This window comes from Neoarius graeffei, chromosome 14 (genome assembly GCF_027579695.1).
Source record: "Neoarius graeffei isolate fNeoGra1 chromosome 14, fNeoGra1.pri, whole genome shotgun sequence".
In the NCBI taxonomy this organism is placed as follows: Eukaryota; Metazoa; Chordata; class Actinopteri; order Siluriformes; family Ariidae; genus Neoarius; species Neoarius graeffei.
In genome coordinates, this window is record NC_083582.1 from 15,115,708 (window position 1) to 15,142,575 (window position 26,868).

At 45.2% G+C, this 26,868-nt stretch overlaps 1 protein-coding gene across 1 annotated transcript in view; it reads right to left on the bottom strand.

The window, feature by feature from the left end:
* slc4a1b (solute carrier family 4 member 1b (Diego blood group)) overlaps window positions 1–26,868 on the bottom strand; it is a 103,110-nt gene that overhangs the window by 11,076 nt on the left and 65,166 nt on the right. The window contains exons 7-16 of the mRNA XM_060939349.1: window positions 11,343–11,556; window positions 10,931–11,134; window positions 10,645–10,793; window positions 10,354–10,548; window positions 6,689–6,937; window positions 6,431–6,520; window positions 5,342–5,508; window positions 4,379–4,620; window positions 2,564–2,733; window positions 1,083–1,256 (exon numbers count right to left, since the gene is read on the bottom strand). Coding sequence (XP_060795332.1) covers window positions 1,083–1,256; window positions 2,564–2,733; window positions 4,379–4,620; window positions 5,342–5,508; window positions 6,431–6,520; window positions 6,689–6,937; window positions 10,354–10,548; window positions 10,645–10,793; window positions 10,931–11,134; window positions 11,343–11,556 — 1,854 coding nt within the window. The remainder of the gene's footprint in view (window positions 1–1,082; window positions 1,257–2,563; window positions 2,734–4,378; window positions 4,621–5,341; window positions 5,509–6,430; window positions 6,521–6,688; window positions 6,938–10,353; window positions 10,549–10,644; window positions 10,794–10,930; window positions 11,135–11,342; window positions 11,557–26,868) is intronic.

Genomic DNA, 26,868 nt, shown 5'->3' on the forward strand with positions numbered 1-26,868 from the left:
CCTCATCTCCTCTGTTTCCCTTGCCAACATGTCTGTTGAAATCTGCTCCTATCAGCACGCGCTCCTCCCTCGGTATACTTTCTACCACTTCATCCATCTTTTCCCAGAAAGACTCTTTCTCTTCATTCTCACATCCAACCTGTGGGGCGTACACACACACAACATTTATTACCACTCCTTGAATCTCCAACTTCATGCCTATCACTCTATCTGACACCCTCTTCACATCAGTCACATTGTTGACCAACTCTCCCCTCAAAACAATACCAACACCATTTCTCTTTCCATCGACTCCATAATAAAACAACTTGCATCCATCTCCAATGTTCTTGGCCTTACATCCTTTCCACCTCATCTCCTGCACACACACAATGTCCAACTTCCTTCTTTCCATCATACCTGCTAACTCTCTTGCTCTGCCAGTCAATGTTCCCACATTCAGTGTTCCTACCTTCAATTCTAAGCTCCTTCCCTTCCATCTTTCACGCTCTCTTTCTCCTTCTCCATTTTGGCACAACAGTAGCACACTTTCCACCGGCACCCTGTTGACCAACAGTACCAGAGGTGGTCGTTGTTAACCCGGGCCACGACCGATCCGGTATGGTATTTCTCTCTTCATTCTGCATGTTAGATTTGGCACAGTTTTACACCGGATGCCCTTCCTGACGCAACCCTCTCCAATTTATTCGGGCTTGGGACTGGCACCAAGAGTACACTTATGCATCCCCAGTGGCTGGATTACAGTAATGTACTTATTCTAGTAATTTATAATTTATATAGTGACAGCTTTACAGAGAAATATGTAATTACAGAGACTTGTACGGTGGATGTTCAACATAAACAGATTAAAAATGTGCAATTGTTGAGATTTTAATTGTTGGTTTTCTGCAAGGAGATATTTAATAAAATTTATCTTCAAAAATAAGCCTCTTTATAATAAATCCATGAAATTTGCTGTGACCCAATATCAGGTTTCTCGCTTCTCATATAATTAATATTATATTATAATGTAGGCAATAGTTATAAGTCTATAGGTTATACTATCAGTCCTTTGTTGGCTAGTGATGTGATTTGTAACTTACGCATTTCATCTCAAGCTTGGTGAAGACACGGCGACTGAGGTACACACGCAGCGGGATGGTCAGGATGAGGATGAAGGGCAAGGCGAGTGACAATGGACTTGACTTCACTATCCACAGCATGGCCAGGCACACAATCTGGATGCCTGTGAACATATGCATCCTGCTCATCTTCACCTAAAGCATAATGGGAAATCATGCCCAGAAACAGAAGAAACAACATTCTTTCAACAAAACATGCAATGGTTTTGCTAAAAGTTGAAGTTCGAGCAAAGGTCTAATAATATTAACCTTATAAAAATGGCACAATGCCAGGAGCTGGGAAATTACATGACTTATGCTACTCTTCAAAAATTTGGAATCACTCAGAAATTGCCATTTTTTTCACAACAATTTACTTAACAGACTTTCAATTAAAATGACATTTGATTGAGCTGAAATATAGTCTAGATATAAATGCTGTAAATGACTACTATAGCTAGAAACAGCTGATTTTTAATAGAATATCTACATAGGCATACAAAGGTCCTTTTTCAGCAACCATCACTCCTGTGTTCCAGTGTCACACACTATTTGCTAATCTTAAGTTATAATGTAAAATGGCTAATGCATCATTAAAAATGTGTATGATTTGCTTATTGTATAAATCATTAATTGTACTTTAATGTGTGAACACTATTTATATCTAAATATGTTAAAAGCTCCCATGCTTAACACAAGAGGTACAAATAAATATACAACATATATTTTAGTGATAAAAAGGCAAGTAAAGCTGACATATGCCTCATCATGAATAGCTTATTTGCTTATTGTGTAAATCATTCACTGTACTTTAATATAAGAGTCAACACTATTTATATCTAATTATGCTAGAAGCTCCCATGCTTAACACAATAAATACAAGTAAATATACAACAAATATTTTAGTGATAAAAAGGCAAGTAAAACTGACATATGCCTCATTATGAATAGCCAATATACAATACAATCATCTCATTCATCTCATCTCATTATCTCTAGCCACTTTATCCTGTTCTACAGGGTTGCAGGCAAGCTGGAGCCTATCCCAGCTGACTACGGGCGAAAGGCGGGGTACACCCTGGACAAGTCACCAGGTCATCACAGGGCTGACACATAGACACAGACAACCATTCACACTCACATTCACACCTACGGTCAATTTAGAGTCACCAGTTAACCTAACCTGCATGTCTTTGGACTGTGGGGGAAACCGGAGCACCCGGAGGAAACCCACACGGACACGGGGAGAACATGCAAACTCCGCACAGAAAGGCCCTCGCCGGCCACGGGGCTCGAACCCGGACCTTCTTGCTGTGAGGCGACAGCGCTAACCACTACACCACCGTGCCGCCCCCAATACAATCATAATATAATCAATATAATCATAATACAATATACAATACAATCATAATATTGAGAAGTTTTCCTGAAAGGGTGCAGGTATATTCATCATTGAAACATACTCTTTGAGCATATGGTTCATTGGGATGGTACTTCTTTGGAATAAGGAGCAGCAGTATGCGATCCCACAGCTGAATGCCACTCAGAGACGTGACTCCCATGTAGAGGAAGATTCCAAACAAAGCTGCCATTGGGATCATCTTCAGAATGGGCTCCATGAGGATGGACAGACCTTGTGAGAGTTCAAAAGAAGAACAGGGATCAATTTATGAATAGATATGTCTCATCTCATTATCTCTAGGCGCTTTATCCTGTTCTACAGGGTCGCAGGCAAGCTGGAGCCTATCCCAGCTGACTATGGGCGAAAGGCGGGGTACACTCTGGACAAGTCGCCAGGTCATCACAAGGCTGACACACAGACACAGACAACCATTCACACTCACATTCACACCTACGGTCAATTTAGAGTCACCAGTTAACCTAACCTGCATGTCTTTGGACTGTGGGGGAAACCAAAGCACCCGGAGGAAACCCACGCGGACACGGGGAGAACATGCAAACTCCGTACAGAAAGGCCCTCGTCGGCCACGGGGCTCGAACCCGAACCTTCTTGCTGTGAGGTGACAGTGCCAACCACTACACCACCGTGCTGCCCGAATAGATATGTTACATACCTAATTAAGTAACCCAAGAAAGAAGAGATCAAGGATATCAAGGACCTTCCTATCAAGAAATTCCTTCACTCACTGGTTTGGTTATATCAGGGATATTAACCAAGGAATTCTCCAAAATTCCAGAAAGGAATTCCTCCAAGGAATTCCCCAAGATTCCTGAAAGAAATTCTCCTAAGGGAGATTCCACCAAGATTCCTCCCAAGATTCCACCAAGGGATTCTCCTAAGAATCCCCTATGGTTTTAAAAAAATGATTCCCCTAAGAGTCCCTCAAGGGATTCTCTGAAGATTCCCTCAAAAGATTTCCAACTCCCCAGCTGATTTCCCTAATAATCTCTCAGGATTCTCCCAAGATTCCACTGAGAGATTCCTCATGGGATTCCACAAGTTCCCACAAGTTTCCACTGAAACTCTCCCGGGATTCCCCAAGATTCCACCAAGTGATTCCCCTCAAAGGAATCCCCCCAGAGATGTTCCCAGTTAATTCCCACAAGAATCCCTCAAGGGATTCCCCCAAGATCCCCTCAGGAGTCCCGCTAGAGTTCCCTGAAAGATTTCTCAAGGAATTCAAGGTCAAAGTCAAGGTTTTTTTAAAATTGTCATTTCAAGGTCAAAGTCAAGTATTTTCTTGAATATTCACCAATATTCCCCCAAGAAATTCTTCAAATTTCCCTTAGATACCAATAAGAGATTCCTCCAGAATTCTCCCATAATTCTACCATGATTCATCCAAGGATTCCCTCAATATTCCCTGAAAGGATTCCCCCAAGAGACTTCCCCAATCAATTCCCCAATAATCCCTAAACGGATTCCCCCAATGTGCCCCAAGACGTGACTACTGAGAGACTTCCACAGGATTCTCCCAAGAGTCCACTAAGAGATTCTTTCAGTGTTTTCCCCCAAAGGAATCCCCATACTTTGCCTAAAGGTCTTGCCCAAGGTTCTCCAAGGGTAGATTAAGAGGGAATATTAAGGGTATTGTTTGAAGACAGGAAAATACAGCACTGCACTTTCAGCACTGCAGTGTGTGTCTTGGCAGGTGCTAATGCACAATTTTGGACCAATGAGTTTTAAGGCCTGCCTTAGCAGAATTGAATATAAATGGGGAAAATTGGCATATGTATGACCAAATCAGTATGCCTGTTAGGCCTGAAAATACACTTATGTTTGCATCAAAATAGAGTTCTAAAAAAGTGGGACCTACCCACAAGAAGGGCCACCAATACACCACTAAGCCTCTGTTCCAGAACCTTTTCAATCTCTGGTTTAGACCCTTTGCTCATAACAGTCAGGGCATTGGCATGTGTTACGGAGCGAACTGTGGCAGCGCTGAGCCATGGCATTCCAAAGAAAGCACTGAACCCCCCCATGCACACCAAAATCAGAAGGTCCAGATGGAAGCCTGAACCTTTCACCATCTTCCTCTCGGGTTTACTCACAATTAACCTACAGGGAACAATAAGAACAAATTCAGAGGTGGGAAAGTAGTGGATCTGACATCATGCTAACATAACTAGGATTTCTTTAGCATGAAGCTAAGCACTCCTAGCAGACTGTCAAAAAAGCCAACAAGCTAATTTACTAATACTGTAGGGTCTACAGAGGATTGTTTTTTTAAACAAAAAAGCCTCTTTTTTATTTTTTCTAAATACAGTATATCAAAACAAGAGGTTCTTAAAATAATAATTTAATATTACCCTGGGATAGTTGGTTAATTTGAAATTCACTGTACTTTCTCATCTCCGATCCTAACAGTATTTGAGGTACCTGTAAAATATTTTCTTTACAATTATCATTTCAAACAGAACTGGTGTCTATATCTTTTTTTAATTTTTCCATTCACATTGTATTTTGAAAATTTTCTTGATGCATTTTTGCACATTGCACTTGATGTGCAACTACACAGTCGTTATGTATCTGGCACTATCTTCACGGTCTAAACTTGCCATGACTGTTAAACAACAACAACAACAACAACAAAAAAGACAAAAACAAACATACAAAAAACACTGTATCTAAATAATGCTTCCTCTGCTTTTGCATGGTTCAATTCTCAATTCTTCTTTGAAAATCACCCATTACACACCCAGTAGCTGTGCAAGTAAAATTAGCCTCTTTATTTGAGATCTTGGTAAATGAAGACCAAAGATAGAAAACTGGGACTTACGTAGTGATCTGTGATTCAAGGAAGATGAGAATGAAGACTAGAATGGCGGGCACTACACAAGCGAACTTCATCCAGGTGGGGAAGGGCTTGTGTTCGCCCATAGGGTTAATGAGCCAGCCTCGCATGGCAGGGTTAGACACCTGCAAGCCCTTAGGCACCACTAGTTTCTACAAAAAATTGAGATCACAAGGTCACTCTTACCATAGCAATTTGCCAATTATTAATTTTTTTAAAATTAATTAAAGAACAGTAAGTCATACTTTTTACCTATTTACAGTTACATTTAACACTGTGGAACATCCATAAAACAAGTTTGTTCCCATTCTCAGTTATGTTATAGTAGCTACAAAGAGTCATTCCCTCACCAGCCTCTCTTTTTTCTCTTGCTGTAATTTAATTAGATAAAAAAACTGCATCTTGTTATATTAATGAGAAATGGCAAAGAGCAAACTTCTCTATCCTGAAGACTTTGCTGTGCCAGAAAACTTAGTTACAGCTTTACCTCTAACACTAGAGACTCCTTAATTAAATGTTAAATAAACATGTCCTGGGCGGCACGGTGGTGTAGTGGTTAGCGCTGTCGCCTCACAGCAAGAAGGTCCTGGGTTCGAGCCCCAGGGCCGGCGAGGGCCTTTCTGTGTGGAGTTTGCATGTTCTCCCCGTGTCCGCGTGGGTTTCCTCCGGGTGCTCCGGTTTCCCCCACAGTCCAAAGACATGCAGGTTAGGTTAACTGGTGACTCTAAATTGACCGTAGGTGTGAGTGTGAATGGTTGTCTGTGTCTATGTGTCAGCCCTGTGATGACCTGGCGACTTGTCCAGGGTGTACCCCGCCTTTCGCCCGTAGTCAGCTGGGATAGGCTCCAGCTTGCCTGCGACCCTGTAGAAGGATAAAGCGGCTAGAGATAATGAGATGAGATAAACATGTCCTTACAGAAAACTTCACTATATCAAGCTGTTACTACAGAAATGATAAGATAATAGAATGAGTAAATTAGTATAAACCTGTGAGTTGCAGCTGCTTTTTTTTTTTGCTGCTGTTCTAGAAAATTAATCAAGAAGAATGAATATATTTGTCACATGAAAACTTACTTGTGTGTAGGTGTCATTAATGTTGATATCCACAGCAACCATGAGGAAAATAGCGATTGGGACACCAAAGTCACCCATCAAACGACGGACCTAAAAAAGACAAAAAAAATTGTAAAATAAATCTGAAGTAAAAATAAATGGCTTATAATTTATTGCCCTTTTAATTAATTAATTAATTAATTAATTAATTAATATATTAATATTTTTTAAGTAATAAATGGCCTTTCTAACCACCAAAAACCCAAACCAGGACCTAACCTTGCCCGGCAGGAAGCACCCATTCTTGAATATGCGTAGGAAGTAAGCGATGGAGAAGCAGCCAAACATCAAACACATGGAGAGCAGCGCTGTGTTGGGGTAGGCACGGTAATGGATGGTGCTGACCGTAGTGATGTTGCCTGTGGAATTATTTACAGTTGTGCGATGGGTGACAACGGGGTGCCAAGGATCTGCGACTGAAGTGTTCAAGTGCTCGTAGTTGAGATTAAGAGGGTGGACCTTGAAAATCTACGATTATAGAACAGCCTTGATTTTAATTCTAGTATTAGTACTATACCATTATATAATTCATATTCTCTCATTATATAATTCATATCCATTACTCTGTATTGCATGTACTCTGTTTTTTAATAAGTTAATTAAATATGTTATCTGTGATAGTTGATGAATGAATGATGATTAATCAATTATATAATAATTAAATAATATATTTATAAGCAAATAATTATAATAATATTGACTTGACTTGATTTGACTCATCTCTATTTGCCTTTTAATTCTATTTTAGGATATATAATGTAAATGTCACATGAATCATTGCAAAATTGGTTAAGTTTAACTTTGTGGCTTCCATGCTTGCATCCAAGTATTGTACATAACATTTTCTTCTTTTTCTTTTATATTATGCTTCAACAGTTACTGATGCAGGGCGGCACGGTGGTGTAGTGGTTAGCGCTGTCGCCTCACAGCAAGAAGGTCCATGTTCGAGCCCCGTGGCCGGCGAGGGCCTTTCTGTGTGGAGTTTGCATGTTCTCCCCGTGTCTGCGTGGGTTTCCTCCGGGTGCTCCGGTTTCCCCCACAGTCCAAAGACATGCAGGTTAGGTTAACTGGTGACTCTAAATTGACCATAGGTGTGAATGTGAGTGTGAATGGTTGTCTGTGTCTATGTGTCAGCCCTGCGATGACCTGGCGACTTGTCCAGGGTGTACCCTGCCTTTCGCCCGTAGTCAGCTGGGATAGGCTCCAGCTTGCCTGCGACCCTGTAGAACAGGATAAAGCGGCTAGAGATAATGAGATGAGATGAGATGAGTTACTGATGCACACTAATTAATGAAACCATGAGATACTAAATTGATGTCATGAAATCGTAATATGTGCGCAGGTTATAATCAATTTTCTCAGGCTGATTTGCTATTTTGACTTGTCTAATTCATAAAATAATACCCATGTTTATGTTAATTCATTGCACTGTTCTATAAAGAAAATATGCTGATTGTTTGAAGGATAAGCTAAGCAAGCACTTTTCTGCTCACTTTAACTTAATTCATATTTTTTCATTAAAAATTCAGTCCATGAGATAAACAATGTCCCAGATTAAGATGCATCTCTTCCAATGTCCTATTTGTGAAAAACAAACAATGTTTAATGGATTTTAAAGTGATGATACTATTAATTAATTAATAATGTCATATTTATGTATTTAATATTGACCACAAATGGCAGATTTTTGAGTGTATTAACAGCCAAAACTTGCTTTTTAGCATGAAATATTGTGGCAACAGCTCCACATGTATTGGGGCAAGCCTTGTGTACATAACTTTTGTATAGTTTGTGGTTAGGCTATGGCAGTGTTGTAGTCGGGTCACAAAACCTCGAGTCCAAGTCCAGTGTCTAGTCCCCAGTATTCAAGTCCAACTCAAGTCCAAGTCATTAAAAATTTTTTGAGTCGAGTCGAGTCCAACACTCTAACCGCACCATTTGACGGTGGCTGTTTTAGCACCATTAACATTAGTTTGTTCCTGAACGTGATGTATGAACAGCTGAATGTACATTCTCTTTGTCAGGGAGTGCGAAGTATTCTGTCAGAGATGGTTGGGAGACAGATGTAAGTGTAGAAGGTGTGTTTATTAATACAAGTGAAGACAGGTAAACAACCCAGAACGGCAGGCAAAATCATAAAACAGTGAAACAGGCAATAGGTCGAGCGAGGCAAACAGGCTATCGGCAGAATCAAAGACGAGAAACAGGAAATCAGGAAACCAAACAAGGAAATAAGGCTTGGTAATGTGTCAGCAACCCAACTCAATTCTTTGCAAAGTAAGTGTGTTTTCACAGTTTTTATATAGGTGCGCTGTTTGTGCCTTAATCCTGTACAGGTGCGAGTTGTTTACAGCATGCGTGCGAGAGTCCGCTTGGTGTGCACGCTGTCCGGAGTGCGCCCTATAGTCTATCTGATGCACGCGCCAAGGTGCGCAGGTGTGACACTCTTACACGAAATTAGTACAAAATTAATGTAGATATAAATACACTAAGTAACTTTAAAAACGCACATTGATAAAACTTGCTGAATTCATGCTGAGTTTATCTCAAGAAGAAAAGAAATATATCACAATGGAAAAATAACTTCGTTCCGCCCGAATAAGTTCCAAATCTGTGCTCAAATCAGAATTTAAGGGAGTTGTACTCAATAACGTACAATATGACTCGGGTAGTCAATGACATGCACAGGCTTTAATTTTCAAACAAATTTTGCATACACTGTACACACACAATCTTGCCTATAAATACCTGGGGGAAATGATGGGAAAATTGTCATTATTGAAGATGCCATGCCTAAGCTAAAATCAATGTGAACAGGCCATCGGGATGTTGCGTGCCGGAAGTACACAGACAGAGGCCGCCCGGCACTTCGGTGTTCATCATTCGACCATTTCCCGTTTGAGTCAGCGTTACAGACAGACAGGGAGCACCAGGGATCGTCCACGCCCTGGTCAGCCTTGAGTCACGACGCCAGTTCAGGATCAGCACATCAGGCTAGCTCACCTCCGTGACAGATTCCTGACACCCTCAGTCACTGCTGCTGAGACCCCTGGACGACACAGACCCAGAATCTCCAGCATGACGGTCCGAACATGGACCAACTGTCACTTTGAATTTTTTTATTGTGAATTAATTCTTGAGTTTGACAATAAATGTCCTTTATCGATGTTTCAAGATGTGTGTGCATTACATACAATATCATAAATTTCAAATATATGCATGGATCTAAAGTGATATCGTGTTGAATTCCATTGTGCGTTTTTAAAGTTACTTAGTATATCTTATGCCAAATTATTATGGCATGTTACCAAAAAAATAAATAAAGAAAGAAAAAATCCGAGTCCTTGTCTCCATTTTCCGAGTCCTAATGGACTTAATGCACGAGTCCAAGTCCAAGTCATCAGTTTTCAAGTCCGATTTAAGTCACGAGTCCTTAAAATTAGGGCATGAGTTGGACTCGAGTCGGGGTCCTGGACTCAAGTACTACAAGCCTGGGCTAAGGTCACGCTACAGCTTGCGATGCTTTGCGATGGGTTATTGATGAAAATGAGGCATTTTGGTGGCAATGCTTCATGAAGTATTCCCAAACCCATCTGTGAGTATTCATCAAAAAGTATTCACCAAAAAACAACTCGCAAAGCTTGGAGAACATTCGCCATGCATTGCATGATTGGTGGTGATGCTACTAATTTTTCATTACCAAGTATACATAAACCCATCACGAGCTGTAGTGTGACCAGGGCCTTACATCTGAGATCTGAATACCAATTTACACAATTTCAGTATTAAATCCTCACTTGACTCTGAATACAGCCCTAACTGAATGGAAACTAAAGGTGAATAATTAAACATTAGTATGAAATAATGCTATATGTGTTTCATACACTGCCAAGTTTGGCAAACGTCTCATAAATGAAGATGAGGGAGATGAGGATGGAGAAGATCTCTTGGGTGAAGCGGGAGATGAAGCGCACCAGGAAGCTGCCCTCCACTGCCACGATCAGCACAACAATGATAATGAGCCACATGCCAACCCACACTCTACCTACGATGTACTCAATGTCCTGAGACTTGCAGAACTGAGGGAACACAAAACGTTGCATTCAAAAAACAGTCGATGATGGATGAATTATGTGATACTAATATGTCTACATGAGTGTGTGTGTGACTGTTACCCCATAGAAGGCCTCTTCAAAGACCAGCAGTGGTCCTGAGAAGCCGATGATGAGGACTGGCTGGGCTGCAGTCAGGCAGAAAATAACACCTTGCACTGCTGTAGACAGCATGAGCTCTGATACTCCCATCATATTATCGACTTTATCAGCTGTTGCAGGTGGTGGGGCAAAATGGTAATATAACATTTGCTTGAATATCATCTTCTTTGGTAAATTTCCCAGGGCACAAAATCACAGGCACACTCTGAGTACACAACATCACACATATATGCATACTCATGCCTACCTAGCAGACCGCCGAAGGTGATAGCAGGGGAGAGGGCGGCAAAGTAAATGAAGATTACAGCAGCAAAGACTTGGGCATTCATGGCATCAGTGATGTCACTCTTATAGTGTTTGTAGCGTCTTCTTAAATCTCTGATCAACCCTCCGAATGGTATTCCAGTGCGCACCAGTGGATCCTCCGGTAGAGGCACTTTGGAAATAGACGCTATGTGGAAAAATAATTTTCATGAATAAGACATTATTATTGTTCTTTTTGGAGCATATGATAAAATATTTTTATTTGTTTCATAGTCTCTAATTGACTAACTAGCATTAAATATCATGATTAAGACTATGTTAATCATGTAATCTAGTAGATATATAATGAAAATGAGGAAGTTACATATAAATATTGTTTGTTAGCATTTCAATACATCTCTTATCTGCTTTGGGGTTGAGGTGATGCTGAGGCTCAGAGAGGTGGAGTCTGTCCTGCAGGAGCTTCTTCTGGAAGCCAATGATGGGTGCAAGCATGGTTTCGTCCTGAATCTCTGTAGGCGGGATCACCATGCTATAATCCAGGAAGTCCTTCATCGCATTATTCAGCTCTTTATCACTCTGAGCTTTTAATGCTGCCTGGTTGAACACCTAAGAGTGTGTGCACATAGGATATGTTAGAAATCAATAGCAGTAAAGGGTAGCTGCTGATCTATGAATATGCATCAAGAAGAAAGTATCTACATCCTAATTGTACCATCTCAATCAAGCAGCTATTAACTCCTCCACTCACTGAATAGTGGCTCCACCTCTTTGCAGCTCTTCCTTTTTATTTTTTTCTCTGTTCATTCAACAAAATATTTCCATGACACATTTCTGTGGCTAGTTTGTCAATACAACATACTTACATACTCATTAGATTCAAGATTCCTTTATTGTCACTGCACCATACAGTACAGTGAAATTGAAGCACGCAATCCAGTCGGTGTATTCATACAAACACTTAGTATTAAGGGGAGGAAAAAAATAAATAAAATCTAGTTTTTTAGGACTACATATTTATGTACTAAAATTGAGTTTGTCGATATGACATACAGTACCACTCAAAGGTTTGTACACCCCTACTCTATTCATTCATTGTTTTTTCTGTTTTTTTGACTATTTACTACATTGTGGAACAATACTGAAGACATCACAACTAGGAAGTAACATATGGAACATACAGTGTCTTGCAAAAGTATTCATCCATCTTGGTGTTTATCCTGTTTTGTCACATTCCAAGCTGGAATTAAAATGGATGGGGGGGGGGGGGGGGGGAGTTAGCACCATTTGATTTAAACAACAGGCCTACCACTTTAAAGGTGCATTTTTTTTTTAATTGGGACACAAACAATAATTGAGATGAAAACCAGAAATCTGGAGTGTGCAAAGGTATTCACCCCCTTTTGTATGAAACTCCTAAATTAGAGCTGGTCTAAACAATTAACTTCATAAGTCACATAATTAGTTGATTAAGATCCACCTGCGTCCAATCAAAGTGTCATATGATCTGTCACATGATGTCTGTATAAATCAGCCTGTTCTGGAAGGACCCTGACTCTGCAACACTACTAAGCAAGCAACATGAACATCAAGGAGCACTCCAAACAGGTCAGAGACAAAGTTGTGGAAAAGTGTAGATCAGGGTTGGGTTATAAAAAAATATCCCAAACTTTGAATATCTCAGAGAGCACCATTAAATCCATTATAGCAAAATGGAAAGAATATAGCAGCACTACAAACCTGACAAGAGAAGGCTGCCCACCAAAACTCACAGACTGGGTAAGGAGGGCAATAATCAAAGATGCAATAAAGACACCAAAGATAACACTGAAGGAGCTGCAAAGATGGGAGATAGGAGTATCTGTCCATAGGACCACTTTAAGCCATACACTCCACAGAGCAGAGCTTTATGGAAGAGTGGCCAACTGCTTAAAGAAAAAAATAAGAACACATTTGGAGTTTGCCCAACAGCATGTGGCATACTCCTCAAGCACATGGAAAAAGATTCTCTGGTCAGATGAGACTAAAATTGAACTTTTTGGCCATCATGGGAAATGCCATGTGTGGCGCAAACCCAACACTTCACATGACCCTGAGAACACCATTCCTACAGTGAAGCATGGTGGTGACAGCATCATGCTGTGGGGATGTTTTTCATCTGCAGGGACAGGAAAGCTGGTCAGGACTGAAGGAAAGATGGATGGCACTAAATACAGGGCAATTCTGGAGGAAAACCTGTTTGAGTCGGCCAGAGGTTTGAGACTGGGACAAAGGTTCACATTCCAGCAGGACAATGACCCTAAACATACTGCTAAAGCTGCACTGGAGTGGTTTAAAGGGAAACATTTGCAACAGATTCTCAATTGGATTGAGGTCTGGGCTTTGACTAGGCCATTCCAAGACATTTGTCTTGGAATGGCCTAGTCAAAGCCCAGACCTCAATCCAATTGAGAATCTTTTGCATAACTTGAAGATTGCTGTACACCAATGCAACCCATCTAACTTGAAAGAGTTGGATGAGTTTTGCCTTGAGGAATGTGCAAAAATCTCAGTGGCTAGATGTGCTAAGTTAATAGAGACATACCCCAAGAGACTTGTAGCTGTAATTGCAGCAAAAGGTGGCTCTACAAAGTATTGATTTCAGGGGGTGAATACCTATACACACTCCAGCTTTCTGTTTTTTCATTTTAATTATTGTTTGTGTCAGAATAAAAAAAATTGCACCTTTAAAATGGTAGGCATGTTATGTAAATCAAATGGTGGTACCCCCCAAAAAAACATTTTAATTCCAGTTTGTGATGTGAAAAAACAGGACAAACATCAAGGAGGATGAATAATTTTGGAAGACATTGTATATGGAATTATGTGGAAAAAAGTGTTAAAAACCCAAAATGTTTGATATTTTAGATTCTTCAAAGTATCCAGCATTTACCGTGGTGATGCTTTACACACTACTTGCATTATCTTAACCAGCTTCATGTGGTAGTCACCTGGAATGCTTTTCAATTAACAGGTGTGTCTCATCAAAAGTTCATTAGTGGACTAGTTTCTCGCCTTCTTAATGCATTTGAGATCAAACAGTAAATAGTAAATAATAAAAATACAGTTGTGGCAGTGAAGGTGTGGTCGAGCGTTGGCTGTGAATGGCAAAGAGTCAGGTTGAACCAGCAGGTAAAATGTTACAAGTTACTGTACCTGTGTCTAACATGTTACCTGTGACTTATTACTGGATGTCTCTGTGTGTCTTTCAGATAGCCAGGAACAAGAGAGAGAGCTGTGTTCCCCAACGTGTATGGTGTCTGTGTGTGTAGTATTCACTGAAAAGTGAACGTCAAAAATCAAACGCACCTTGAATTGTAGCGCCTGTCTCCAGTTTCTCATTTTCCACCCATCCAAAGTCATTACACTGGTGGTGAAACCCAGGAGTGAGGAACATAATGCTGCCATGGAAACTGAACCAGTCAGGGAGCCGCTCCAGGCACTCACCAACGACCTCCAGTGCCAGCACCAGGCACTCATTGTGCTGTCCATGGATCAGGGGCAGTGCTTCCAGGTTCTGCTTGAGGCCCAGGCGGAGGACCAGCAGGTGGTCCGGAGCTTGGTCCAGACAGCGGGTGCTCCAGTGGTTGTTCCTGCGGCCAGCGTGCCCATCCAACTGGTCAAGATAGGGCCGCAGGACACCCCCAAAGCCTTCATTGAGCTATTTGAGCATGTTTTGGAGGCAAGCTCCTGGCCGACCTCACAGCGGATGGTTTGTCTATTGCTGCTCCTGTTGGGGGAGGCACAGCTCATAGCTTGTTGGCTCCTGGCCACCAGCATGCTAGAGTATCCGACCTAAAGTGGGCCATACTGCAGCAGGTCGGCTGCAGCCCAGAAAAGCAGTGTCAGCATGTCCGCTGGCTGGCATACGGCAAAGTTGGCTGGCCATTTGCATTTGCGCAACAGCTCTGGGATGCCTGCTGACAGGTGCTGCTGGCAGGCAAGTGTGACATCGAGACCATCATTGATTGAGTGACACTGGTGCAGTTCGTCACTCAACTGCTGAGCAAGACATCAACATGAATACAGTGTCACCAAGCGGCATCACTGGAGGAGGTGGTCCGACTGGCAGAGGACCACCTGACGGCATCTCCAGGAGCAGGCGCTCCTTCAACATCTCTTCGTCTCTCTCTCTCTCTCTCTCTCTCTCTCACTTTCTCCCTCTCCCTCACCCTCCCCTTGCCCCTCCCCTACCCCAGCCCCATGGACATGGAGGCCAATTCCCCCGATACCTGCTCCCTGCACTCGTGTCTGTCCTCATGTCTCCTCACCCCTTTCTTCTCCCGTGTCTGTGCTGCTGCTAACCTCCTCTCTCTCCACATCTGAAACCATCCATGCCCCTCAAAATCAGGAGAAAATCCAGGCAGGTCTGCCGGCGTGGCAGGAAGGCATATATTTCCCAGCATCAGCACTTCCGCAAAAGGGTGGGGATTCTGATTCGCATTCCCAACATGCCACAGGCTTCTCCTGACTGAGCAGGAACATACTGAGTGTCTGTTAGTATTCAAGGGGGTACACATCAGGCTTTGGTGGATTCTGGTTGTAATCAGACCTCCATGAATCAAAGCCTGATTCAAAGCAAGGCACTGGGAAATGCACAATTGATGAAGGTGAGGTGTGCACATGGGTATGTTCAAAAATATCCACTAATGCCCTTCACTATTAATATCTGGGGAGAAAAGCATAGTCTGGAAGTGGTGGTTAGCCCAAGCCTCACCCATCCACTTATCGTGGGGATATATTGGCTGGGGTTTAAAACATTAATAAAACAGGAGATGGATGGGTTCTGCAGTAGTACACAATGTTGGCTGGGGAGGCTGTCCCAGGGCTGTCCATGTTGGTGCCATGTCAGGATGACATGGAGCATGAGGAGGGCTCTGCCCCCTCTCTCTCTGGGAAATCCCTCAGGGGATTTTCTGTTGGAACAGATGCGTGATGTGTCTCTGAGGCATGTCTTCGGCCAAGTGAAAGTCATTGATAGCTGAAAACTCCAGCCTAGCTTTGCACTTTCCTTTCTGTATTTTTGTATTATAAAGGATAACCTACATTGAGTGATGCAGGACACTCAGACTAAAGAAGAGATCACACAGTTGTTGGTCCTGAAGAGCCATAGGGAAATTTTATTCCATGCAGCTCATCATAATCCTATGGCTGGGCACTTGGGTCAGGACAAAACACAATCATCGCATGGCTTGTTTCTATTGGCCAGGGATTCACGGTGATGTCCACAGGTGGTGTGTAGCTTGTTGCAAATGTCAGCTGGTAAATCCAGCAGCCATGCCAAAAGGGCCATTGCACCCATTACCATTAATTGAGATCCCCTTTGAAAGAATTGCCGTGGATCTCATCAGGCCATTAGCTTGATCTGCATGAGGATACCGCTTTGTGTTATTCATAGTGGATTATGCAATGCGATACTCGGAAGTGGTGCCTCTCCACAATATCTCTGCACATAGTGTTGCAGAGGCACTCTTCCATGTTATCTCTCGAGTCAGGATTCCGAAAGAATCCTGACTGATCAAGGCACTAGTTTCATGTCATGCACACTATGTGAATTGTATGAATTATTGGAGATTAAATCGATTCATACTATTGTTTATCATTTGCAAACATACAGGCTGTTTGAATGATTTAAGCAAACACTTAAAAAATGATTCGTAAGTTCATTCAGAGGGACACTCGAAACTGGGATAGGTGGCTAGACCCTCTGTTGTTTGCAGTGCACAAGGTCCCACAAGCCTCCACTGGGTTTTCCCCATTTGAATTGCTGTATGGGCACAAGCCCCATGGTGTCTCAGACATCATTAAAGAAAATTGGGAGGAGGAGCCTTCACAAAGCAAAAATAAAATTCAGTAGGTTCTTGACCTGAAAGCAAAACTCCACACACTGAGTCACATAACCTAGGAAAATTTGCTATAGGCACAAGAACATCAATCCCACCTGTACAACAGAGGGACACAGCTAAGGGAATTTGCACTGGGAGATAAAGATCTAAAATTTTATTGCCCACATCAAGCTCAAAATTGCTTGCCAAGTGGCAAGGGCCCTTTGAAATCACACGGCGAATTGGGGAAGTTGACTACGAGATCAGACATCCAGATAGAGGCAACACATGTCAAATTTACCACCTCAATCTCCTAAGACCATGAAGAGAGTAGGTTCCTGTGGTTCTGGCAATGGCAGTTCCAAAGAGGGTGGAGCTGGGACCGGAGGTAAGTCCAAAAAGTGCAGCCCAATTAACTCTCATCCCCTGTGGAAACCACCGTTCACTGTCCCAGAGAACACAGGTTATCAGGTTGCAGGAGGAGTTCTGCGATGTGTTCTCACTCTTCCCTGGTTGTACTGACCTCCCAGAACACCACATTGAGACTCTCCAAGAAGTGGTGGTGTGCAGCTGCCCATATTAGCTCCCTGAGCACATGAAAAGTGTGGTTCGGGATGAACTCAAGGCTATGCTTGAGATGGGGATAATTGAGGAATTGTACAGCAACTGGAGCAGCTCGGTGGTCTTGGTTCCCAAGACTGATGGGTCGGTCCCATTCTGTGTGGAATATAGAAAAGTCAACGTGGTGTCTAAATTTGGTGCATATTCAATTCCTTGCATTGAACTGCTCAATTGGTTAAGTGTGGCTTGCTTGTATTCAACACTGGATTTAACAAAGGGATATTGGCAGATCCCCTTGACTCCATTATCCCACGGGAAAATGGCCTTTTTCACTCCGTTTGGTTTATACCAATTTGTCACCCTTCCTTTCAGGTTGTTTGGGGCCCCAGCGACATTTCAGTGTCTCATGGACCACATCCTCTGTCCCCACAATGTGTATGCCACTACCTATTTAGATGACATTATTATTTATAGTAATGATTGGCAGTGACATTTACAACATCTGAGGGCTGTCCTGAGGTTGCTGAGGTGCACTGGGATCACAGTGAACCTGAAAAAGTATGCAATTGGATGGGTGGAAGTATGGTATCTGGGTTTCCACTTGGGTTATAGGCAGGTCATTCATTCATTCATTCATTCATTCATTCATTATCTCTAGCCACTTTATCCTTCTACAGGGTCGCAGGCAAGCTGGAGCCTATCCCAGCTGACTACGGGCGAAAGGCGGGGTACACCCTGGACAAGTCGCCAGGTCATCACAGGGCTGACAGACACAGACAACCATTCACACTCACATTCACACCTACGGTCAATTTAGAGTCACTAGTTAACCTAACCTGCATGTCTTTGGACTGTGGGGGAAACCGGAGCACCCGGAGGAAACCCACGCGGACACGGGGAGAACATGCAAACTCCACACAGAAAGGCCCTCGCCGGCCACGGGGCTCGAACCCGGACCTTCTTGCTGTGAGGCGACAGCGCTAACCACTACACCACCGTGCCGCCGTTATAGGCAGGTGCGTCCCCAAATTGCTAAGGCTACAGCAATTGTGGCCTGCCCAAGACCTAAGACCAAAAAGGGGGTGAGGCAGTTCCTGAGGCTGGCTGGCTATTATAGGTGGTTTGTACCTAACTTTTTGGACATCAACAGCCTGCTGACTCACCTCACTAAAAAGGGGACACCAGATCTGGTCCAGTGGATGGAGCTGTACGAACAGGCTTTTGCTCAGGTAAAAGCGGTTTTATGTGGGGGCCCGTTGTTACATTCTCCTGACTTTTTTATCCCTTTTGTTTTACAGACTGACGCATTGGAGAGAGGGCTGGAGGCTGTTTTGTCCCAGGTGATGGAGGGGGAGGAGCGCCTGGTGCTGTACATCAGCCACAAACTCTCCATGCGAGAGTCAGAGTACAGCACCATAGAGAAGGAGTGTCTGGCCATCAAGTGAGCGGTCCTCACTCTCCAGTACTATGTGCAAGGATGCCTTTTCACCCTCTGTTCTGACCATGCCCCACTCCAGTGGCTCCACCGCATGAAGGATGCCAACGTGTGGATCACTCATTGGTAATTTGGCCTTTCAACTCTTTAAATTTGAGGTGGTTCACAGGCCGGGGGCGCAGATGGTGGTGGCAGATTAACTCTCCTGCCAGGAGGGGGAGTCAGCTGTGGGCTAGAAGGCTCCCTGGCCTGAGTTGGGTGGTGGAGGTATGTGGCAGTGAGGGTGTGGTCAAGTATCGGCTGTGAATGGCGAGGAGTCAGGTTGAACCAGCAGGTAACATGTTACAAGTTACACCTGTGTCTAATTACTGGCTGTCTACTAACATGTGTCTCTGTGTGTCTTTCAGATACCCAGGAACGAGAGAGAGAGCTGTGTTCCCCAACGTGTGTGGTGCCTGTGTGTGTAGTATTCACTGAAAAGTGAGCGTCAAAAATAAAGTGCACCTTGAATTGTAGTGCCTGTGTCCAGTTCCTTATTTTCCACCCATCCAAAGTCATTATAACAGTAAACAGCCCTATTTCATAATCCATCCTATGTCAAGAACTGCTAAGCTAAGTAAAGAGAAATGACAGCCATCATTACTTTTAAGATAAGAAGTGACTTTTAATAAATAAAAATCATTAAGAAAAAGCATCAAATTAGAAGGTGTGTCACACTTATTCAAATTTGGTTTGTCAATATGATATTGTAGTATGTCCCTGGGTGGGTGGAATACTGAAGCATGGCTAGGCAGAGGATGATGTCAACACAGACTTTATTTTCACTCTTTCTTTTGCTTTTCAGCTTCACTAAACTCCTTAGCTTGCTCACACACATGCTGTGGTCGGGAGAGACCTTGCCTCTTTGCTCTCTTTGCTCTTACACAACATTAATTGACAACAAGTGTGATTGTTTTGCCACTCACCTTCCCTGGCCCCACGCTTGATTCACAAACCGATGCTTGACCATGCCCCTGCTGCCACAGATGTATTTACCTTCTTAGCAATAGTTTATTTTAATGAAATTGAATTTGATTAAAAATAAAAATCTAAACAAATGCAATGAAAACTGAAGTGTAATAAAATATTACAGTCTTTTAAAAGCATGTTTGAAAATGAAACAATTAGAAACCATTTCGAGAGATTAAAAAAAATATATGTGTGTGTGTGTGTGTGTGTGTATATGGGCACCCTTGCTGAAAATGTCTGTTACTGTGAATAGTTAAGTGAGCAGAAGATGAACTGATCACCAAAAGGCATAACGGTAAAGATGACACATTTCTTTAATATTTTCCGCAAGATTACATTTTTATATCCATCATTTACAGGTGTAAAATACCAAAAAATGAAAAGGACCTGAAGCAAAAGTTTGGGCACCTGACATGGTCAGTACTTAGTAACACCCCCTTTGGCAAGTATCAGAGCTTGTAAACACTTTTTGTAGCCAGCTAATAATCTTTCAGTTCTTACCTGGGGGATTTTCATGCATTCGTCCTTGCAAAAGGCTTCCAGTTCTACAAGTTTCTTGGGCTGTCTTGCATGCACTGCTCTTTTGAGATCTATCCACAGATTTTCAATGATGTTTAGGTCAGGGGACTGTGAGGGCCAGGGCAAAACCTCCAGCTTGTGCCTCTTGAGGTATTCCATTGTAGATTTTGAGGTGTGTTTTGGATCATCGTCTTATTGTAGGACCCATCCTCTTTTTAACTTCAACTTTTTTACAGATGGTGTGATGTTTGCTTCCAGAGTTTGCTGGTATATATTCGAATCCATGCTTCCCTCGACCAATGAAATGTGCCCTGTGCCACTGGCTGCAACACAACCCCAAAGCATGTTCGATCCACACCCATGCTTAAAAGTTGGAGAGGTGTTCTTTTCCTGGAATTTGGCACCCTTTTTTCTCCAAACATACCTTTGCACATTGTGGCCAAAAAGTTCTATTTTGATTTCATCAGTCCACAGGACTTGTTTCCAAAATGCATCAGGCTTGCTTGGATGTTCATTTGCAAACATCAGACACTGAATTTTGTGGCTAGAACACAGGAAAGGTTTTCTTCTGATGACTCTCTCATGAAGGTCATATTTGTTCAGGTGTCGCTGCATAGTAGAACAGTGCACCACCACTCCAGGGTCTGCTAAATCTTTCTGAAGGTCTTTTGCAGTCAAACAGGGTTTTTTATTTGCCTTTCTAGCAATCCAATGAGCAGTTCTTTCAGAAAGTTTTCTTCACCTTACAGACCTCACCTTGATCTCTACTGTTTCTGTTAACTGCCATTTCTTAATAACATTACAATCTGAGGAAACAGCTACCTGAAAACACTTTGCTATGTTCTTGTAGCCTTCTCCTGCTTTGTGAGCATCAACTATTTTATTTTTCAGAATGCTAGGGAGTTGCTTAGAGGAGCCCATGGCTGTTGATTTTAGGGACAAGTTTGAGGAGTCGGAGAACTTATACAGCTTTGAAATCTGCATCATCTGACCTTTCCTAAGGAAAAATTTGAACAAGCCACAGCTCAATAAGCTAATTAAGGTCTGGAACCTTGGTAAAAGTTACCTGAGAACTCAAATCTATTGGGGTTCCCAAACTTTTGCATGGTGTTCCTTTTCTTTTTTCACTCTCCAATTGTACAAAACAAAAATAATACACAAATCCTGCATAAAATGCTGAAAAGAAATGTGTCATCATTACCTTTATGCCTTTTGGTGATCAGTTCATCTTCTGCTCTCTTAACTATTCACAGTAACAGACTGTAGCAGTTCAGTATTGGTGGGTGGAGCACAGAGGACGGCAGGACAAAGATCAGGCTCAAAATAGCGTTTATTGCTACACTTTTCAGTTTCGCAATTCTGAACTCGAACAGACACACACACGACTGGTGTCTTGCTCAGGGTTCCTTTCTGCTCTCATTCTCCCTCCTTATATGCGGTCACTGGGAAGACACACAAAGACAGGTTAATTGCTCTCAGGTGTAGTGATTCTGCCACTTACCTTCCCTGACTCCGCCCTCCTGTCACAGACCGGCGCTTGACCACGCCCCTGCTGCCACATACCCCCACCGCCCGACTCAGGCCGGGCGGCCATCCGGCCTGCAGCCGACTCCCCCCCCCTTGATGGGAGAGGAAGTCCGCCATGACCATCTGCGCCCCCGGCCTGTGGACCACCTTGAAATTAAAGGGTTGGAGTGCCAGATACCAACGGGTGATCCGCGCATTGGCATCCTTCATGCGGTGGAGCCACTGGAGGGGCGCGTGGTCTGAACAGAGGGTGAAAGGGCACCCCAGCAGGTAGTAGCGGAGGGTGAGGACCGCCCACTTGATGGCCAGACACTCTTTCTCTATGGTGCTGTAGCGCCCCTCACGCACCGACAGCTTCCTGCTGATATACAGGATGGGGCAGTCCTCCCCCTCCACCTCCTGGGACAAAACCGCCCCCAGCCCTCTGTCTGACGCATCGTTCTGCAACATAAAGGGGAGAGAAAAGTCAGGGGAGTGTAAAAGTGGCCCCCCACACAGTGCAGCCTTTACCTCAGAAAAAGCCCGCTGGCATTGCTCCGTCCACTGGACCGGATCTGGTGCCCCCTTTTTAGTGAGATCAGTCAGCGGGCTGGTAATGTCCGAATAATTAGGTATAAACCTACGGTAATAGCCAGCCAGCCCCAGGAACTGTCTCACCCCCTTTTTGGTCTTGGGCCTCAGGCAGGCCGCAATTGCTGCCGTCTTATTAATTTGGGGACGCACCTGCCCGTTCCACCCGCCCAATCGCACACTTCTTTGGGTTGGCTGTGAGCCCCGCTCGCCTCAGCGACCTAAGGATGGCCCTCAGATGTTCGAGGTGCCTCGGCCAGTCATTACTGTAGATGATGATGTCATCTAGGTAAGCGGCATCATATATGGCATGGGGGCGGAGGACCCTGCCCATCAGCCACTGAAACGTAGCGGGCGCCCCAAACAGCCCAAAAGGAAGTGTGACGAATTGGTGCAATCTGAACGGTGTGGAAAAGGCCATTTTTTCTCAGGATAGAGGAGTCAAGGGGATCTGCCAGTATCCCTTTGTCAGATCCAGTGTCGAATAAAAGCGAGCCGTGCCTAGTCGATCAAGCAACTCATCAATCCGAGGCATTGGGTACGCATCAGATTTAGACACCGCATTGACTTTTCTATAGTCCACACAGAACCGGACCGACCTGTCGGCCTTGGGTACCAAGACCACCGGGCTGCTCCAGTCACTGTGGGACTCCTCGATGATGCCCATTTTGAGCGTGGCCTCGAGTTCTTCCCGAACCACCTTTTTTTTATGTTCGGAACCACCAACACCAATGCCACGGGGACCTCCTCATTGCAGAGTTTAAGCAGATTGAGGTGGTAAATCTGTAGCACCCCACCCCTGTCCGTTCGCCTCACCTCATAGTCGACATCCCCGACTCGCCGTGTGACCTCATAGGGTCCTTGCCACTTGGCAACCAATTTGGAGCTTGATGTGGGCAACAGTACGAGTACTTTATCTCCCGGTGCGAACTCTCTAAGGCTTGTACCCTTGTTGTACAGGCGAGTTTGCTGTTCTTGGGCCTGCTGCAAATTCTCCTGGGTTAAGTGGGTGAGGGTGTGGAGTTTTGCATGCCGGTCCATAACGTATTGAATTTCGTTTTTGCTTTGTGAAGGTCCCTCCTCCCAATTTTCCCACAGCACATCTAGAATGCCGCACGGCTTACGCCCATATAATAATTCGAATGGGGAGAACCCCGTGGAGGCTTGGGGGACCTCTTGCACTGCAAATAGCAAGAGTTCGAGCCATTTATCCCAATTACGTGTGTCCTCACTTACGAATTTTTTAATTATATTTTTGAGGGTGCGGTTGAACCGTTCAACTAAGCCGTCCGTTTGTGGGTGATACACACTGGTGCTGATCGGCTTAATCCCCAATAACCCATACAGTTCGCGCAGTGTCCGTGACATAAATGTGGTGCCTTGATCAGTCAGAATCTCTTTCGGGATTCCAACTCGGGAGATAATGCGGAAGAGCTCCTCCGCAATACTGCGTGCTGAGATATTGCGCAGAGGCACGGCTTCCGGGTTGCATAGTCCACCAGAACTAATATAAAGTGGTACCCTCGTGCTGACCGATCTAATGGCCTGACGAGATCCATCCCAACTCTGTCAAACGGGGTCTCGATTAAAGGTAGAGGGCGCAAAGGCGCTTTTGGAATGGCCGCTGGATTTACTAACTGGCATTCGCGGCACGCCGTACACCACCTACGAACATTGCCGCGAATCCCCGGGCAATAGAATCGGGCCATTATTCGGGCTAGTGTCTTATCCTGCCCTAAGTGTCCGGCCATGGGATTAAAGTGAGCCGCCTGGAATACCAATTCCCGGCAGCTCTTTGGAATTAAAAGTTGCATGACTAGCTCTTTAGTTTGAGTGTCCTGCGTCACTCGGTATAACCTATCCTTCATAATCGCGAAGTAGGGGAAGGACGGGGTGGCGTTCGGCTGGAGCGTTTGACCATCGATTACTCTCACTTGGTCAAACGCATGTCGCAGAGTCTCGTCTCGCGACTGCTCTAATGGGAAATCGGCGAGAGCTTCCCCAATAGAGAGAGGAGGGGCCGGCGGCTCCTCACTTTGACGCAGAGATGACGTAGACGGCTCTGTGACAGCTGCTCCCGCCATAACGACACCGGGACCTCCCCCTGCTAAATGGCAGGACCCACTCTCTACTAAGCATGTCATTAAATCCCGGAATCCCGGCCAATCGGTCCCCAAAATTAAAGACTGAGTAAGGCGAGGATTAATCGCCGCCTTCACTATAAATTTTTCCCCTTGGAAAAAAATGTGTACCGACACCAAAGGGTAGCTGTAAATGTCCCCATGCACACACAACACCTTCACCCCCTGTGCTCCCCCCAATGCCTCGTTCTGCACCAGGATTTGGTGAATTGAGGTCTGATTACAACCAGAATCCACCAACACCTGATATGTATCCCCTTGGATACTCACCGGTATGCGATACGCTCTGGCCCGATCGAGGGCGGCTTCTGGCGCGTCGGGGATCCGAACCACTGCGCCCACCTCCATTGCCATGCACTGCTGTTGGAGGTGGCCCGGTTCCCCGCAGTGCCAGCAAACCGGCCCGGGCTTCCTCTCTGCACCGGTGTTCTGGGGCTCACTCACCTGAGGGGGGGGAGAGAAAGACACAGAAGGGAGAAACGGGAGGGCACCGCGGGTGCGGCGGGCCGGCTGGGGTGGTGCCGGCCCCTGCCTCCGCGGTGGGGGAATGGGGCGAGGACGGGACACAGGAGGGGAGAGAGAGAGAGAGAGAGAGAAGAGGAGAGAAGAGAAGAGGCGGTCTGCTGTCCTGCTGCCAGAACAGCCGCCAAATGGACCTCTGCCAGCTCGATGGCCTGATCCAGCGACACCGGGCTGTGGCACTGGACCCACTCTGCGGTTCCTGCTGGCAAGCACGCGATGAATTGTTCCAGCACCACCTGGTCGACGATCTCCTCAGCATCACGGTTGTTGGCCCTCAGCCACCGCCAGCAGGCGTCCCGGAGTTGCTGGCCAAATGCGAACGGCCGGCCGACTTCCTCCAAGTGCAAGGCGCGGAAGCACTGGAGCTGCTGTTCCGGGGTGCGCCCCACGCTCTGGAGGACGGCCCGGCAGAGGTCCACTTAGGCCAGCTGGCGGTCAGCAGGGAGCTGTAGCGCAGCCAGCTGCGCCTCTCCCGTTAGTAGAGGAAGGAGGCGCGCCGCGCGCTGCTCCATCGGCCACCCCGAGGCCTCTGCAACTTGCTCGAAGAGCATGATAAAAGCCTCGGGGTCATCCTGCGGACCCATCTTGATTACGTTGGGGGGGGACGGGCCCACGGTGGGAGCGCTGGTGGACCCCGCCGATGCGAGGAGGTGCCGGAACGCCTCCCGATCTTCTTGCTTGGCCAGCACCAGGGCCTTGAAGTGCCGTTCTTGTTCCTTTCGGAGGGTGACTAGCACCTGGTGCTGGCTTTGCTGGGCCATGATGAGGGCGTGGACCAGGTCGGCGAACGGGGAGGACTCCATGGGGCTGATCGGCTGCTGTGCTCCACAATTCTTCTCCCGGGTTTCGGCACCACTGTAGCGGTTCAGTATTGGTGGGTGGAGCACAGAGGACGGCAGGACAGAGATCAGGTTCAAAATAGTGTTTATTGCTACACTTTTCAGTTTCACAATTCTCAACTCGAACAGACACACACACGACTGGCGTCTTGGTCAGGGCTCCTTTCTGCTCTCGTTCTCCCTCCTTATATAGGGCGCGGTCACTGGGAAGACACACAAAGACAGGTTAATTGCTCTCAGGTGTAGTGATTCTGCCACTTACCTTCCCTGACTCCGCCCTTCTTCACAGACCGGCGCTTGACCACACCCCCGCTGCCACATAGACATTTTCAGCAAGGGTGCCCAAACTTTTGCATGACACTGTACAGGTAGTCGTCGACTTACGACCTATGCGACTTACGACCGATCGACTTTACGACTGTCTGGTTATGACTGGCAAGTGTTTCCCAGCTGAGCTAGCTGAGCGTAGACAGTTTCCGCCCCAGCTCCCGGCAGCGCCTCTTGCCACATACAACAGTTTCCACCCCAGCTCCAGGCACATGCGCAGTCTCTCTCACGCGCCCTTGCGCACTCTGTCATACAGTTTCCGCCCCAGCTCCAGGCACATGTGCAGTCTCTCTCTCGCGCCCTTGCACATTTCACCATACAGTTTCCGCCCCAGCTCCAGGCACATGTGCAGTCTCTCTCACACGCCCTTGCGCACTCCATCATACAGTTTCCGCCCCAGCTCCAGGCACATGCGCAGTCTCTCTCGTGTGCCCTTGTGCACTCCGTCATACAGTTTCCGCCCCATATCCCAGCAGCGCCTCTCACCGCGTACAACAGTTTCCGCCCCAGCTCCAGGCACATGCGCAGTCTCTCTCGCACACCCTTGCGCACTCCGTCATACAGTTTACGCCCCAGCTCCTGGTTTATGAAACGAGCAAATGCTCCCG